Source organism: Chinchilla lanigera, unplaced genomic scaffold (assembly GCF_000276665.1).
Source record: "Chinchilla lanigera isolate Chin_1 unplaced genomic scaffold, ChiLan1.0 scaffold00046, whole genome shotgun sequence".
NCBI classification, from domain to species: Eukaryota; Metazoa; Chordata; class Mammalia; order Rodentia; family Chinchillidae; genus Chinchilla; species Chinchilla lanigera.
The window spans coordinates 5,374,746-5,388,927 of record NW_004955447.1 but is presented as its reverse complement, the minus strand read 5'-3'; the positions used below and the strand labels follow the sequence as shown (position 1 = coordinate 5,388,927).

Sequence of the window (14,182 nt, the reverse complement as noted above, 5' to 3'; positions counted from 1 at the left end):
AAACAAGGGGGCTGGGGATTTAGCTCAGCGGCAAAAGCGCTTGCCTGGCAAGCGCAAGGTCGTGAGTTCGGTTCCCGGTACCAGAGAAAAACCAAAACAAAAAGAAACAAACAAACAAAAAAGAACAAAACAAAACACAACTTAAGATAATATTCAACACTGGGAATTTAATACACACCAAATATATTGACCTATGGGATTGGAATTGATATCCCAATTTTACAGATAAGGAGTCTGAAGTTAAAAACACTGACATGTCTCTCTTGAAGTAGGATAGCTAGTAAACATTGAGCTGGTTCAATCCCAGGACCTTGATGCTGAACACTGAAATCCTGACTATGTACTCTTTAAGTAACTCCTGGGTCAAAAAAAAAGATCATTACAACTTAAGAGCATAGTCCAAGCACACTACATAGTAAAACCTATAAAATAAAGCCAAAATTGTACTGGAAAAGTCACTGTGCCTTCTCTACTAAATTATTGATAAAGTAATAATAACAGTATTAATTAATGTATATGTATTGATGTAAAGAGAGAAAAACACTAAAATTTATCCTTTTTTTGTTTGGTCTTTTTGAGACAGAGTTTCACTATGCACTTCAGGCTGGCCCTGAACGCACTACATAGGCCAGGCTGGCCTTGAACTCGCAGCAATCTTCTTGCCTCAGCCTCCCAAGTGCTGGGATTACTGCGTGTGCCACCAAAAACACTAAAATTTAAAGTTAGAGGAAAGAACAGCTACAAAGGAAAAAGAATCAGTGAACCAAGGAAAGAAAAAAGAAGTACTAGAGATTATATCTAAGCACACATTCTTTAGGGGCACAAAAAAATTTATGAAATTCTCTATAAGAGGTTTTTTAAAAAAATTTCAGCATGTGAAGTTTTGATAGTTAATCTTGCTTCATTTATCCCTTCATTAGCATAATATTTTTAAATCCTGGAAGAGATACCTTGAGCACCAGTATTTCTTTATGCCCTATTTAAAAGAAAACTGTCATTTATTTTCTTTTTCTCTTGCACTTACAAATCTGTTTATAGTAAGCAAAGAACACACACATTTGCCATCAGTGAAAATTAAAAAATAAAACAGCATATCTACTGCACACCCATAATGCCAAAGAAATCAAGACAATAGAAAATAAACAGTAACTTACCTAAACTTTCCTGAACCTCATTATTCACATCAGAATTATTGTTTCCAGACATTAAATAATTCTTGAGCCTAGAAGGTCCACTTAAGAAAAAAAAAAAAAAACACTGTTTTTATAATATCTATATCTCACGTACCTCAGCTTAATGATGATTTTTTCTTTTTTTGTTTTTTTTGGTTTTTTTCCAGTACCAGGAATCGAACTCACGACCTTGCACTTGCTAGGCAGGCGCTGTGCCGCTGAGCTAGATCCCCAGCCCCCAATTTTTTTCTTAAACTGTTATAGTTTTCTTTCTTATAAAACCAACAGTGATGTTACAGGTCACCAAGAATATACTTACTTGCTGCATAATACAAAGACTATAATTTAATATTATAACTGATGGCCAAATATGGTAAATACTAAATTTATAACATTTTAAACTAAACTCATGAATAAGTTATGTAGTCAATTCTAATGACAATAACAATCATAGCATAGGAAAAAATGAAAAATGAGCATATCTTACCCTTAGACAAAGCTACAGCACACACCAAATAGAATTTAAAATGTTATCCACAAATTATCAGAGATGATTCAACTTATCCCAGTCCTAGATCCTCTCCTCCTACTAGGAATCTACGTTAGACTTGCCCACAACCCCACACGGTAAAGAAACCTTAATCATCAGTTAAGTCTTAGAATTTGCTATAATTTATCACTCATTTCACTTTAAAAGGTTTTATAACTTCAGATAAAATACACATAGGCTAACCTGACTTGTGCATTGAGTCAGTGGATGCTTTTACAATACATCCATAAATTCTTTGATATCCATCCTTTCAAGACATGGAATCCAGTTCTCCTCACTTAAGATGTAGTATGGATTTCTGGCAACTTACTTCTCATGAATAGAATACAGAAGTGACTCTACAACTTCACAGGTTAAGTTACTAAAACACACTGCAACCCCTTTCCCAGTTAGGCTTTCTTCTTAGATTACTTGCTTGTGGGAAGCCATCCTCCACATTGAGCAGCCTGGTGAAAAGCACCACATTGCAAAACACTAAGGTCAGTTGGCTGTAGGAAGTAACTGGGGCCTTCAACCAACAGCCACTCAAGTGAAATCTTATAAAGAGGACCTGTCAGTTCCAGTCAAACCTTCAAATGACTATAAACCAGAAAGACATCTTAACTGCTACCCTCCTAAGAATCTTTAAGCCAGAAGTGTTAGCTAATCCTCTTCCAGGTTTCTAACCCCCAATAACTATGGAAGCCAATAACAATATTAAAATTGAGTTTTGGGGTAATTTATCATACAGCAGTGGGTAACCGCTATAGTGAATAAAGCCTATTATTTTTTTAATTCATGCATACCTTTCTTCCAAAACTGAAGCTTTAGACTCTCCAGACTCTAAATTAGACTCTACTGGTGTCTTACATGTATCTTCACTGATCTGAGACTTCAGGCGAACATTCTGTGTGGACATAATTTCATCTTGATCTTTGGAATGTCTTGTTGTTCTACCAATATAAAAAGTTTAAAACTCATTTATACTTCTTCAAAAAAAAATTCTTCAAGAAACAATGCAAAAGTGGGTATATAAACAATATAATATTGGCTAGAAAGAATATCAGCTGACTATGTTCACGACCTAAAACTTAACACCTAGCTCAGGAAGGGAAACAGATTTTAGGAGCTACCAAGATTACCAATCTGAAAAATTTTTATGAGGGAGATGGTGCAAACCTGGTCTAACTAAGAAGGGAGTAATAAAGGAAGGGCAGTGGGAGATTAGACCTATAGGCAGCTAGTGGTGCATACTATTCAGTTAATCTATCATAGTTAATTGGTAAAATTGTTTTCTTTAACATTCCTAGTCAGCCTGTTTGTGGGTACAGCAAGGCCGTTAGAAGGACGTAGTTCATTTCTCTGGTAGTGTCCAGATGATCAGTTTATCCCAAATGTATGCAAAGAAGATAAACTATTCCTTTTAAGGAGGTTTTGGTACACTTCTGAGTCTTAGACCATCAGAGTCAAAAGAAATAAAAGTGATCGTAGGAGAATGCCATGAGCAACCATATACCAACAAAGATAACTTGAAATGAATATAACAAAGATAACTTGAAATGAACAAATTCTAAAAACATCCAAAAAAGTGATTTTAAGAAAATAGCCTAAAAAGATCTATGATCCAGTAATTAAAAATCTCCCAACAAAGAAAAGCTCCCGAAAAGGCTCCACCACTGAAGTCCATCAAGCATTCAAAGAATTAATATAAACTCTTAAATTCTCCCAAAATAAAAGAAAATATTTCCTAACTCGTTTTATAAAGCCAGTGTTACTTTTATACCCAAACTAGGCAAAGATATTGCAAGGAAAGCATGCTATAGATCAAAAAGCCCAAACAAAATACTAGCAACACAAGTCCAACATTTCTTTTGTAGGTATGAAAAACAGTCAGAAAAACTTAAAATTTTAGGAAGTATATGGAATTTTCTAGGCACCACGATGACGTACAAATATATTTTAGGACATTCCAATGATTTCTTTCAGTACATCCTTAGCACCTTGCTGTTTCTAGCATACAGCGTTCTCGAATATTTTTTGAATGTGTGCTTTAGCAAAAAGCAAGAATGCATAAAAAACAACATTAGCTCAACAGTTTGTTAGGATTGATAAGAATACCTTATAAATAATTGATAGTAAAAAAAATGTTAATGAGGAAAACTATTGATAGGCCCCTAGTTACTAATTAGGAATTACTCTCATTAATGACATTAATATCATTTTAAAACAAAACGAACTTTATACTTAAAAATCACTAATGACGATTAATCTTATGCTATATATCTTTTACCACAAATTTTTTAAAAAGGAAGCACCTCAGGCAACAATGCTTACTTTAATACTCACAGTCTTATGTGCATATGTATTATCCCCCATTTAAGTAACAAGTTCAGAGTAGTACTTTCCCTGGGTGCCACCCAGCTAATGCAAATTCTGGATTTCATAACAGTTTGTTACAGTGCAGTCTTTCATACTACTACTCTCTCTGAATGACTAAATAACAGATTAGCTCTTCAATGCTAAACAACAAAAATAACTATATTGAACACATAATAAACATTACCTGGAACAATCAAGATTTTTTTTCTTAGTCAGGTCTGTCTTATCATTTTCCAATGACTCTTTCTGGGGACAACTGGAAACTTCATCATGGTCAGTAATACCTCTAGAATTTTCAACGTTTAAAAACTTTTGTACTCTTGAGCTGCCTCGAGTAGATGTCTTCTGCCTTTTTGATGGAACAGTTTTTTTCACAATATTCTTAGATGACTGATTTGTTTTCTTAGCAGGTTTTCGTCTGCTGTTGTGATACACCGATATATCATTTCTTAATGAATTACTATGAACAGGACCTGGAGGATTCAATCAAAAAGTTACTAAAATATTTTCCAGATAATCTGGCTTAGTGAATAACATCATTTGTATTTATAATGGTACCTCGGTTCACAGACTTTGTTCTATGATTTTGGAAAAGATGGGGCCATTTGTGTTTATGTGGGAAAAATTGCCACAGCCATGTTTGTCACCTGATGCAGTTTGCAAACAAAAACAAAATTTTGCCAGATGCTTGTGAACCAAATTGTTTGCAAACGAAAGTGTTCATGAACCAAGACACTATCCATTATAAATACATACACACAGATCAATCTCATTGGCTAAATGTTTTTACTTTAAATTTATTACCAATCTTTCAATTCAGAGAGACATGCACCAAACCCTTTACAGCCATCATGATCTTCTCAAACAACCCCCTCTCTGGATCATCCTTAAGATCCTGATATTCCACAAGGTTCCAGCTTCAACTTTTCAGCCTATGTACTGTCTCTGGAGGATCCAACTCCTAAGAGCTTTAATTAATATCTATATGCCAATACCAACTGATATCCACCCACCACTCTTCCCTAAATCTGTCTCTCTGGCTTTACTTACTGTCTTAATGAAAAGTAAAACTATCCAGGTACCTACATCAGAAATCTAAGTCATCTAAAACTGTTGCTCCTACCCACAACCGATCCCTTAGTGCTTCAGTCCTACTTCTCAACTGTGCTCCCACACTCTCCTGCCCGTCAGTAGTTTGCTTATCTCATTAACAACCACTCACTCTCACATCCCCTTCCAAAGAAACCAGAAAGCCCACAGTAATGAATTATTCACACTTTTTCTAAAGTATTGGTTCTCAAGACACTCCTTAGACTTATTAAGTTCGGCCTGGTATTTGGTTAGCATTTATTTAAAATATAAATTCTCAGGTCCTATTTCAGACCTACAGAAACAGAACCTGGCAAAGAGCCCCGTAATCCATTTTAACAAGCTCTCCACAATTGAGGCACACTACAGAAAAAAATGAAGATCAAATTTGCACATGCTACTTCTCCTTGAGCCATACCATCCTTTCTCCTCCTACCACCCAATTAGGTAGCTCCTAATTCATTCTTCAAGAAGTCGCTAATCCCCAAGTGTTAGGCTAGCTCTCTCTCTCAATTCTCTGATAATGCTCATCACATATCTGAAAATGACAATTTTTTGAGACTGAGGAACTGACTGATGTTTTACCTATCATGTTCATAATGCCTAACAACAGTTGCAAAGCAAAAAATTGAAACGTTTTCACTCTTGGAAAATTTTAATAAAGCACTCACTTCCAGGGTCATATAAGTAAGAGCCTGAACTCACACTACTTTGAAACCAAATAATACCTAAAGTCTTTCTACTATTACATTAGTCCTGGTCCTGCATACCACTGCTGCCTCACAAACACTTAATAACTATATATTCATATATACAAAGGGACAGCAGTGCCACATATGTATTACATGCACTTTAGGAACAATATCATGTTGTTTTTCTGGACTTCAGATTTCAGTTTCTTTTTCCACCAGCTGAAGGAGTCTGGACTGTATGAACTATGAACATTCCTTTTGTTACTCTTAACTTGGTCAGAAATCCAACACGCATTTCAGGACTGTTATGAAAGGATGTTTTGCTAAGTTTCAGAGTTCAAGCACGTTTATATAACCTCTGTAAGATTTGTATTACCCATGTGTTTCAGGCAACTTGGAGAAGAAACGTAAGCTCCCCAAAGCAGTAATAGTAGCGCTAGTTAATATTTCATTCTACTACGTATATTAATGCTGTATAATCCTTATAAAAACTCAAAGGAAAAGAATTTGTAACCCAAAGAAGGAGAGGGATTAGTGAAAAACTGAAGAAAAAAATTACCCAATGGTAGGAGTCATAATTTGAACTCAGATTTGACTCCAAAGTCCAATGAAGCCTGCAGTAAGTAATAACCGCTATCAATCAAGGATCCCAATAATTCCACAAGTGTTCCCACGACTCAATAATTCATAGCAACAAGCCCTCACATATGTAGTGCCGTATCTGTACTAGTCTCATTGCTATCTGAAGACCTCCTCAACACATCCACTTTGTTATCTAACATGTAGAAACCTGAAATTTTTCTGTGTTTCCCAAATCCTTTTCTCTTACAAGCAAACATCCTGTGGCATATGCCTGTAATCTCAGCAGTTGGGAGGCTGAAGCAGAAACTGCTTGAGTTCAAGGCCACTGGGTTACACAGTGAGTTCAAAGGCAGCCAGAACTACATGAGACCCTGTCTTAAAAAATCAAAACAAACAAACCTGTGAGTGACCCCAGGCTGTCTTTCTCTCCTTCCAACCCATCAGTACTCCTTCCTTTCACACTCTTCAAAAAATAACCCTGAATCCAATTATTACTATCTACTACCTTTACCAACCTCCTAAAACTAGTCACCACACTTGCACTTTTCCCCAAGTTGGCGTTCCTTTCCCACTGTAGTTATCAATTCTTCATCATGGTCTGCCTGTCAGAACTTATCTTCTCTGATTCACTCTGTTCATGCCACACTATTATTCTCCATTAGGACACTTACAAATACTACTACCTTGGTATGGAAAGTTCCACTCTTAGCTGTTTGTATGGTTCCCTCCCTAATTTATTCATACATGGGTTCTGAAAGATCACAATAGGCTATCATACTACCTATTCTAAAAATAACATCCCACCCTACTGTCTTATCCATGCCTACTCCTGTAATCTCCTTCCCATTTCTATCCACTATTTTGTTTTTGTTATTATCTATTAACACATGAATTATTTATCTATGTTGTCTTCTCCCATTAGAATATAATTTCCATGACAGCAAGGACCTTAGGTTTTTGAGTTGCTTTTTCTACTGCAACATCCGCACACCCAGACCACTTGATGTTAGAGCATCTAACTTCCTTATAATGATTTAATATTTCTCTTGATGACCGATTTAACTCTATAGTCATGAGGTTTTTCTGTATAACAGCAATGTAAGTCAAACATAAATTTGTTCAAAAATGATTTTGAGGGGCCACTCAAACTATTTAAACATAGTTTAAACAACACTTACTTTCCTCTGACCGTACCACCCACCAATCAGATGGACGCCTGGAAATTCTGCGACTTCTTGTGACAGTTGAAGTCATTTCTTCAGGTATCTGTTCTTTCCTCTTAGACTCACGGGAAATATGCTTCTTTCGGGATTCTTTCTTATCTTTTTTGGATCTACATTTTGTTTTCATATTTTCTATAATAAAGAAAGACATAAAAACCTAAATTTAAGAAAATTAAAAATCTCAACAATGAGTTGTTAAAAAAATTCACAGATTTTATAAAAATTTATCCTGTAGGCTTTTTATCTCAAAGCCACACGTTTTCAAAAGACTTCTAATTTTCTATCCATTAAATGCAAACTTTTCTAGGATTAGAAGTCCCACTTTAAAAAAAGAAAAGAAAAAAAGAAGTCCCACTTAACCCAGCTATTCCCCTTCTGGGTATTTTCCCAGAAGAATTAAAGACATCATACCACAGCGATATAGGTGCACCCTTGTTCATAGCAGCACAATTTGTTATAGCTAAATCTTGGAAACAACCCAAATGCCCATCAACTGTGGAATGGATAAAAAAGATGTATTTTTACACAATGGAGTACTACTCAGCTATAACAAAAGATAAACTCAAGACTTTTATAGGTAAATGGATGCAACTAGAGTACTCACAAGTGAAATAAATCAGACCCAAATGTGTAAAAACATTACACTAGTGTCTCCCTAGTGTAAGAACCTGAAAGAGTAAATAAAACCCAAAATGCACAATAGATATTATGAAAGGGAAAGAAATTACTCAAAGGAAGAAACAACTGGGACGAGGGAAAGGAGAAAAAGAAAGAAGCAAGGGGAAAATAAAATATATGGTAGCTGGGATAATTGTACTGCTGATGTCTAATGGTTTATTGAAAGGAACAGTTAATGCTTAATCTTTTTTGATCAATTTTGCATGCTTATATCTGTTAATCTGAACAACTAATTTGAACACAACAATATGCAATATAACAACCATTGCTGAATTTCTACCATCTTGTCTAATGAAGCTCTGTATCATTTCTAATGTTTTTAATTATTTTTTATTCTCTTTAATGGCTTGATCAATCTTGCATTCTTGTATCTGGTAATTTGAGAAACTTCACTGAAGATAACAATATATAACAACCACTGTTAATTCCTATCATTTTGTTTTGAAACCCTGTATTACTTTTATTATTTTTACTTTGTTTTTTGTCTATGTTGTTATTTTGTTACTGTTTAGTCTCTTTAAAATAAAAAATAAATGAATGAATGAATGCGAACTTTTCAAGTTGTTTGGGTAACTCTTACATACTTCTAAACCAAAAAACAAACATACAAATAATGTTATTTGGAAAGCAAAACATATTATTCCTCTACCTACATACCAATGTCCCAAGTTAAAACAAGGTAATTAGGGGGCTGGAGATTTAGCTCAGCGGCAAAGCACCTGCCTGGCAAGTGCAAGGTCGTGAGCTCGGTTCCCGGTACCGGAGAAAAACAAAAAAAAAAAAACAAGGTAATTAGAATTTTTTATTTTGAAATAATTAATGACCTTTTTTTCAATGTAATTTCTGGAAAGGAGATTAAAACTGTGTCTAAATTATAAATCTTCAAGTGAGATTGTTTTGGATTATCCAGATTGGACCAAGCCATGTCTCCTTAAAAGCTGTGGTGAGAGAGATAAAAAATGATGGAAGAGACAAGAGAAATTCAAAACACGAGAAGCCCAAAGTGCTAGCTTTGATGATGGAGGAGGACACAAGTCAAGGAATACAGACGGCTTCAAGACAGGAAAAGGCAAGGAACAGTTTTTCTAGCTGAGCTACCAGAAAGGAACATGGCTCTGCCAACATCTTGGTTTGAACCCAGTGAAACTTCTGACCTACAGAACTGTAAGATAAAATCCACATGTTGCTTTAAGCTACTACACTTGTGGTGCTTTGTTACAACAAAAAAATAGCACAGCTGATACAGTACAGTCATCAGAACATTATATTTACTAACCAATCTAAAGAATATAAAAATTCGTGTGCATAGTATTAAAGGTATTCAATAAACATTTCATATTTCTTTATAAGACAGCATCCTTCAAGTATACATCCTTCATGTAGTATCTTAAGACATTATGGATTCATCAAAATTTTGTACCTTCAAATTTTATGAATTCATATTCTGCTGAAGTACAGTAAGAAAAAACTTTCTCGTAACTACACCCTCATATTAAATTCTTTATATTTTCTTAAAATGACCAACAACTAATTAAAAACTAAAGGAAGCAGACAAAGAAATAATCCAGTTCACAAAATATGGAACAAGGAAGACATTTACAAAAGAATTCCTCAAAACAGAAAAGATGGCTTTTCCCCTCTATTTAGGAAGACATTTACAAAAGACTTTCTAAAAAACAAAAAAGATGGCTTTTCCCCTCTATTTTAAACAAAATAAGGAAAGGTACACAGACAAAACTGAAGTCCATCAACTATTACTTTAGGCAATATATAGTCTACTTTACATACTAAACCAAATGAGAGTTTTTTAAAATGTAATAACTAAAGTAGAATGTTTATTTTTAAAATAAAGTTTATATTCTTTTTCTCCTCTCAATTAGTAATATAGTATAATCATCTAGAACCCTCATGTATACATACAATTATAGTCAAAAACATTTTCTACCTAGCTAATAGTTTTATGAACTCTACACAGGACATATTCTGGACCTTCTCTTTTTTTCTTTTGATCTGCTTTGAGTGTTATCTCCTACCATACAGGACTGCCAAAAGGTTAATTTATATTACACACATATATAAAGTGCCTAATACTTTTTGACAAGTGTTTTCTGTGCCATTACCTATTCTGAAAAGAATTCTTTCTATAAGAATAATTTTCTAGGGGCCAGGGATGTAGCTCAGCGGTACAGCACCTGCTTGGCAAGTGTGAGGACCTGAGTTTGATTCCCAGTACCAAAAAAAAAAAGCAGTGAAAAATTTTTCTACTAAATGAAAAACACAAAGAACACAAATTAATCTTTCTTCATGACAAATCATAATCAACTATACAATGATGATACAAACAGAGCCACACCCTAAGTTAGCCTGGGCCATCCCAGCTTGTGCTTTTGTCTTGATGCTCTCATTCTCAAAAGTCCTGATTGGGATGATAAAGTATATGGTCACCTAAGATACAAATACCTGGTATACTGTTTAGATAACTGTCCTCTGTACATCTACTTTAATCCTGTGCATATAAATATCCTGAGTTTCATCTTTAATTTATATTTTAATAATCTTAAAGAATTTAAAATGGTGTTCTACTCATATTTTGATGACTAATTTGTTTATTCATCTTTCCCTTCCACATTTCCTTCTATGTATGCTGTCAACTCAGAACATAAGCAGAAACAATTTCAGTTGGAATTGAATCATACACAAAATAAAGTATAGGCTTCTGAGGCTCTTTGAAGATTTAGTTTTCTTTGCTTATTACTTCCTGAAGTTAAGACATTAAAAACATAAAATGGTGGAATAATGTTCATAGTTATATTTAATGTAAACACTTACCCACAGGAGGCATCTCTTTTTTGGCACTGTCATCATTTCTTATCTTTTCACAATCATCAAGAGTTCCACCTGAATTTTTCGGTAAGTTGTCTTGGGCAATATCTGACATATTTTCATCTTTAGACCATCCTGTAGCAGGCTGCTCTTCAACTACATTGGTGTTCATTTTTTTTTTCTGTTCTTGTTTTGCTTTTCTGTTTTTCCTTTTATTTCTAGATGGACTTTGAGTTTCCAATTCATCTATCAAAATACAACTTGTATTTGGTTTTTGTTCACTAGAGGGTCTAGATTTCTCTTCTGGGTGAGCTTTATGTAAATGTTTGTTACTTGTCAGAGTCACAGGCGATACACTCTGATGTTGCCTTGCTTTCTTATCTTGAAGGACTGCAGCGCTCTCAGCAGAGGATACTGTAGGTTGGTTCAAAGGTCTACCCTTTTTCGGTATTGTAATCCAAGACTGATGGGCGAAACTTCTCTCTGACTCATCAATTATAAATTCATCTTCTAATAACTTTGCATCACTTGGAGGAGATGAATGAGATGGAGCCATTGCTGTATGCCTAACAACGGGACTAAAACAGGGTACATATTATTTTAGCAGCTAAAGAAGTTTCACCCTTTTAAAGTGATAAAAAAAAAAAAATCTATGTATCTATTTTAAAAGCAGTTCACATGTCTCCTCAATTTTCTCTGAATCTTACAAATCCCACCTTCCCTTTTCAGCTCCCTGTTTATAATACTAACACTATCATAGAAAATCAGAACAAGGAAACTAATTTGACTGCCCCCTAAAATATATATATTATACAAATCAAAACCCAGAGTTATAAGGCCTTGTAAAAGGTCTTTTGGAGCCTGAATTTCTTCATATTCAAAACAAGAGTGGGCAAGATTATTTCTGAGAAGCTTCTACTTATGCGATTTTAAAAGAACACTACTAAACTACAAGAGATCATAGTAGATTTCTTCTAATCTTTTTTTCTACGAACCACAGGGCTTCATATATAGAAGCACCAATACAAAGATGCTGAATAAAAGAAATGTAAAAATTAAAAGGAAATCCATCATGGTGGTGTACAGAAAGCAGCGTACACATACAGAGTCCACAGTTTGCACCATAGCTGTCTGTCAGAGTGGCTATATGAGATGATAGTTACCAACCACCAGAATGGGACAGTGAACAGTTAAAATAAAGAAAACGGCACAGCCAGAATAAGAAGCAAAGTCACATACTAAGCCCAGGCCCTCACCCAATATAGGTCCAGAGACACTGTGTTTACGCATGGGGGAGCCAAGCAGTTTCTCTGCTGTTCACAAACAGACCGCCAAATCACTGGCACTGAGTCCAATCCAAGTCCAGGGAATTACACACCCTTTACAAAGCATAAATTTCAAGGAGTGGGGGCAGCGTTGGCCACAACTGGGCATTCACTCCAGATGCTACAGTCCCTGAGCCCTGGTGGACCTCACCAGGACACAGCCCAGAATACATGATCATAATAGGAAACCAATTCCTGGACTGAGAGTGCAGAGTCAAACCTAAAATGCTTTAAGAGAAGGGAAGGGACAACCATGGCTGAGCATTCATCCCAAACACTACTGCCCACACTAGCAGGAGTTTCACGATTCCAGACTATCTGGCTTGGGGCACAGAGATATATAAGAAATAGAGATAAATTCAGACGCTTGTGACAATTACAATCAATGGGAAGCAGGATGTGGGAAGAAAAATATCCAGAACTAACAGGGAAAACCTCTTCTATAACTTCTGGAAGCTACTGACTTTGCAGAGGTCTGGGCAGCTGAAAAAGGGGAGAGTGGTTCCAGACACGGTGCAAGAAGGACAGTTTATGGCTGGTAGAAACCCCTGGGCTGAAACTCACTACCGGGAGGAAAGTAAATGCAATACCAAGGATCCTGAGAAAAGCAGATTGAGATACAGTAGACTAAAGACAGCAGGACTGAAATTGGGTAGAGCAACAGCTTTCCCTCCACACCTGTCTATGGTCTGTGTGAGACAGACTTGGCGATCTGTTTGCATTCTCAGACTCCTTTACTCTCAAAATGTGGGAGTGGGCTAAGTGTGTATTCCCTTTTATGGGGTGAACTGCTTAACTTCTAAAGTGATTTACATAGGCCTACTGGGTTCTCTCGTACCAAAGGTTATTTCTTGAGTCTTCAAGCATTGGCTTTCTGCAGGCAAAGACATACTGGTTCCAACATCCATAAAATCTCTCACATTTTTCACTTATATTTTCTTCTCTACCTCTGCCGCCTCATATAACTTCTCAAACCTTCTCTCCCCCTCCCTCTCCTGTCCGCACCTAAAAATAATACCATCATATTTTTTCGTTTTTTGTTTTTATATATATTACTTCCTTTTATTTATTCTTGTTTTTCCTTCTCTTAGTTCTCAGTCTATTCTGCATCACATGTATTTCTTCCTCTTCCTGGGTTACTGAAAGATAAAGCTTTGTGAACAAGTTTTAAATTAAGTGTTGCATGTGATTAGTTCTTTGGATATTGTTATCATTGTTTTTTGTTCTTTCCTCAAAAGGCAGTGATAGGGACTACATCCAGTACTTTGAATAAATAGAGTAGATAACTGCATACTAACTCTTACTCAATGCCAAGGGCACAGCATAGGGAGAAACCTACTTGCTAAAGAAATCTCTACGATACTGACAAAGCTTCCTATTCCAACTGATCTATACAATTCAACACAAGAATACAAAAATCTATTGTAATCCCAGGGCTTGGGAGGCTAAGGCACAAGGATCACCATCAGTTCAAGGGCAGCCTGGGCTACACAGTGAGTTCAAGGCCAGCCTGAACTACATAGAGACCTACTCTGAAAAAACAAAAACAAATAAATGACCTTAAAGAAGATGTAAATAATCAGTTAAATGATTAATTATTAAGATGATAAATTAATGAGCTCAAGATATAAGTAAGTGGCTGAATGAATGAAGGATGCAAGTAACAACTCTAATAAGGAATCAGATTATG

General features: G+C 35.6%; 1 protein-coding gene across 1 annotated transcript in view; it reads right to left on the bottom strand.

Annotated features, from left to right (window-relative positions):
* The window catches only part of Cenpc (centromere protein C), a 61,273-nt gene that overhangs the window by 17,962 nt on the left and 29,129 nt on the right, over positions 1–14,182 (bottom strand). The window contains exons 8-12 of the mRNA XM_005392837.2: positions 11,174–11,745; positions 7,622–7,798; positions 4,265–4,553; positions 2,508–2,654; positions 1,155–1,234 (exon numbers count right to left, since the gene is read on the bottom strand). Of these exons, the coding sequence (XP_005392894.1) occupies positions 1,155–1,234; positions 2,508–2,654; positions 4,265–4,553; positions 7,622–7,798; positions 11,174–11,745 (1,265 nt within the window). The remainder of the gene's footprint in view (positions 1–1,154; positions 1,235–2,507; positions 2,655–4,264; positions 4,554–7,621; positions 7,799–11,173; positions 11,746–14,182) is intronic.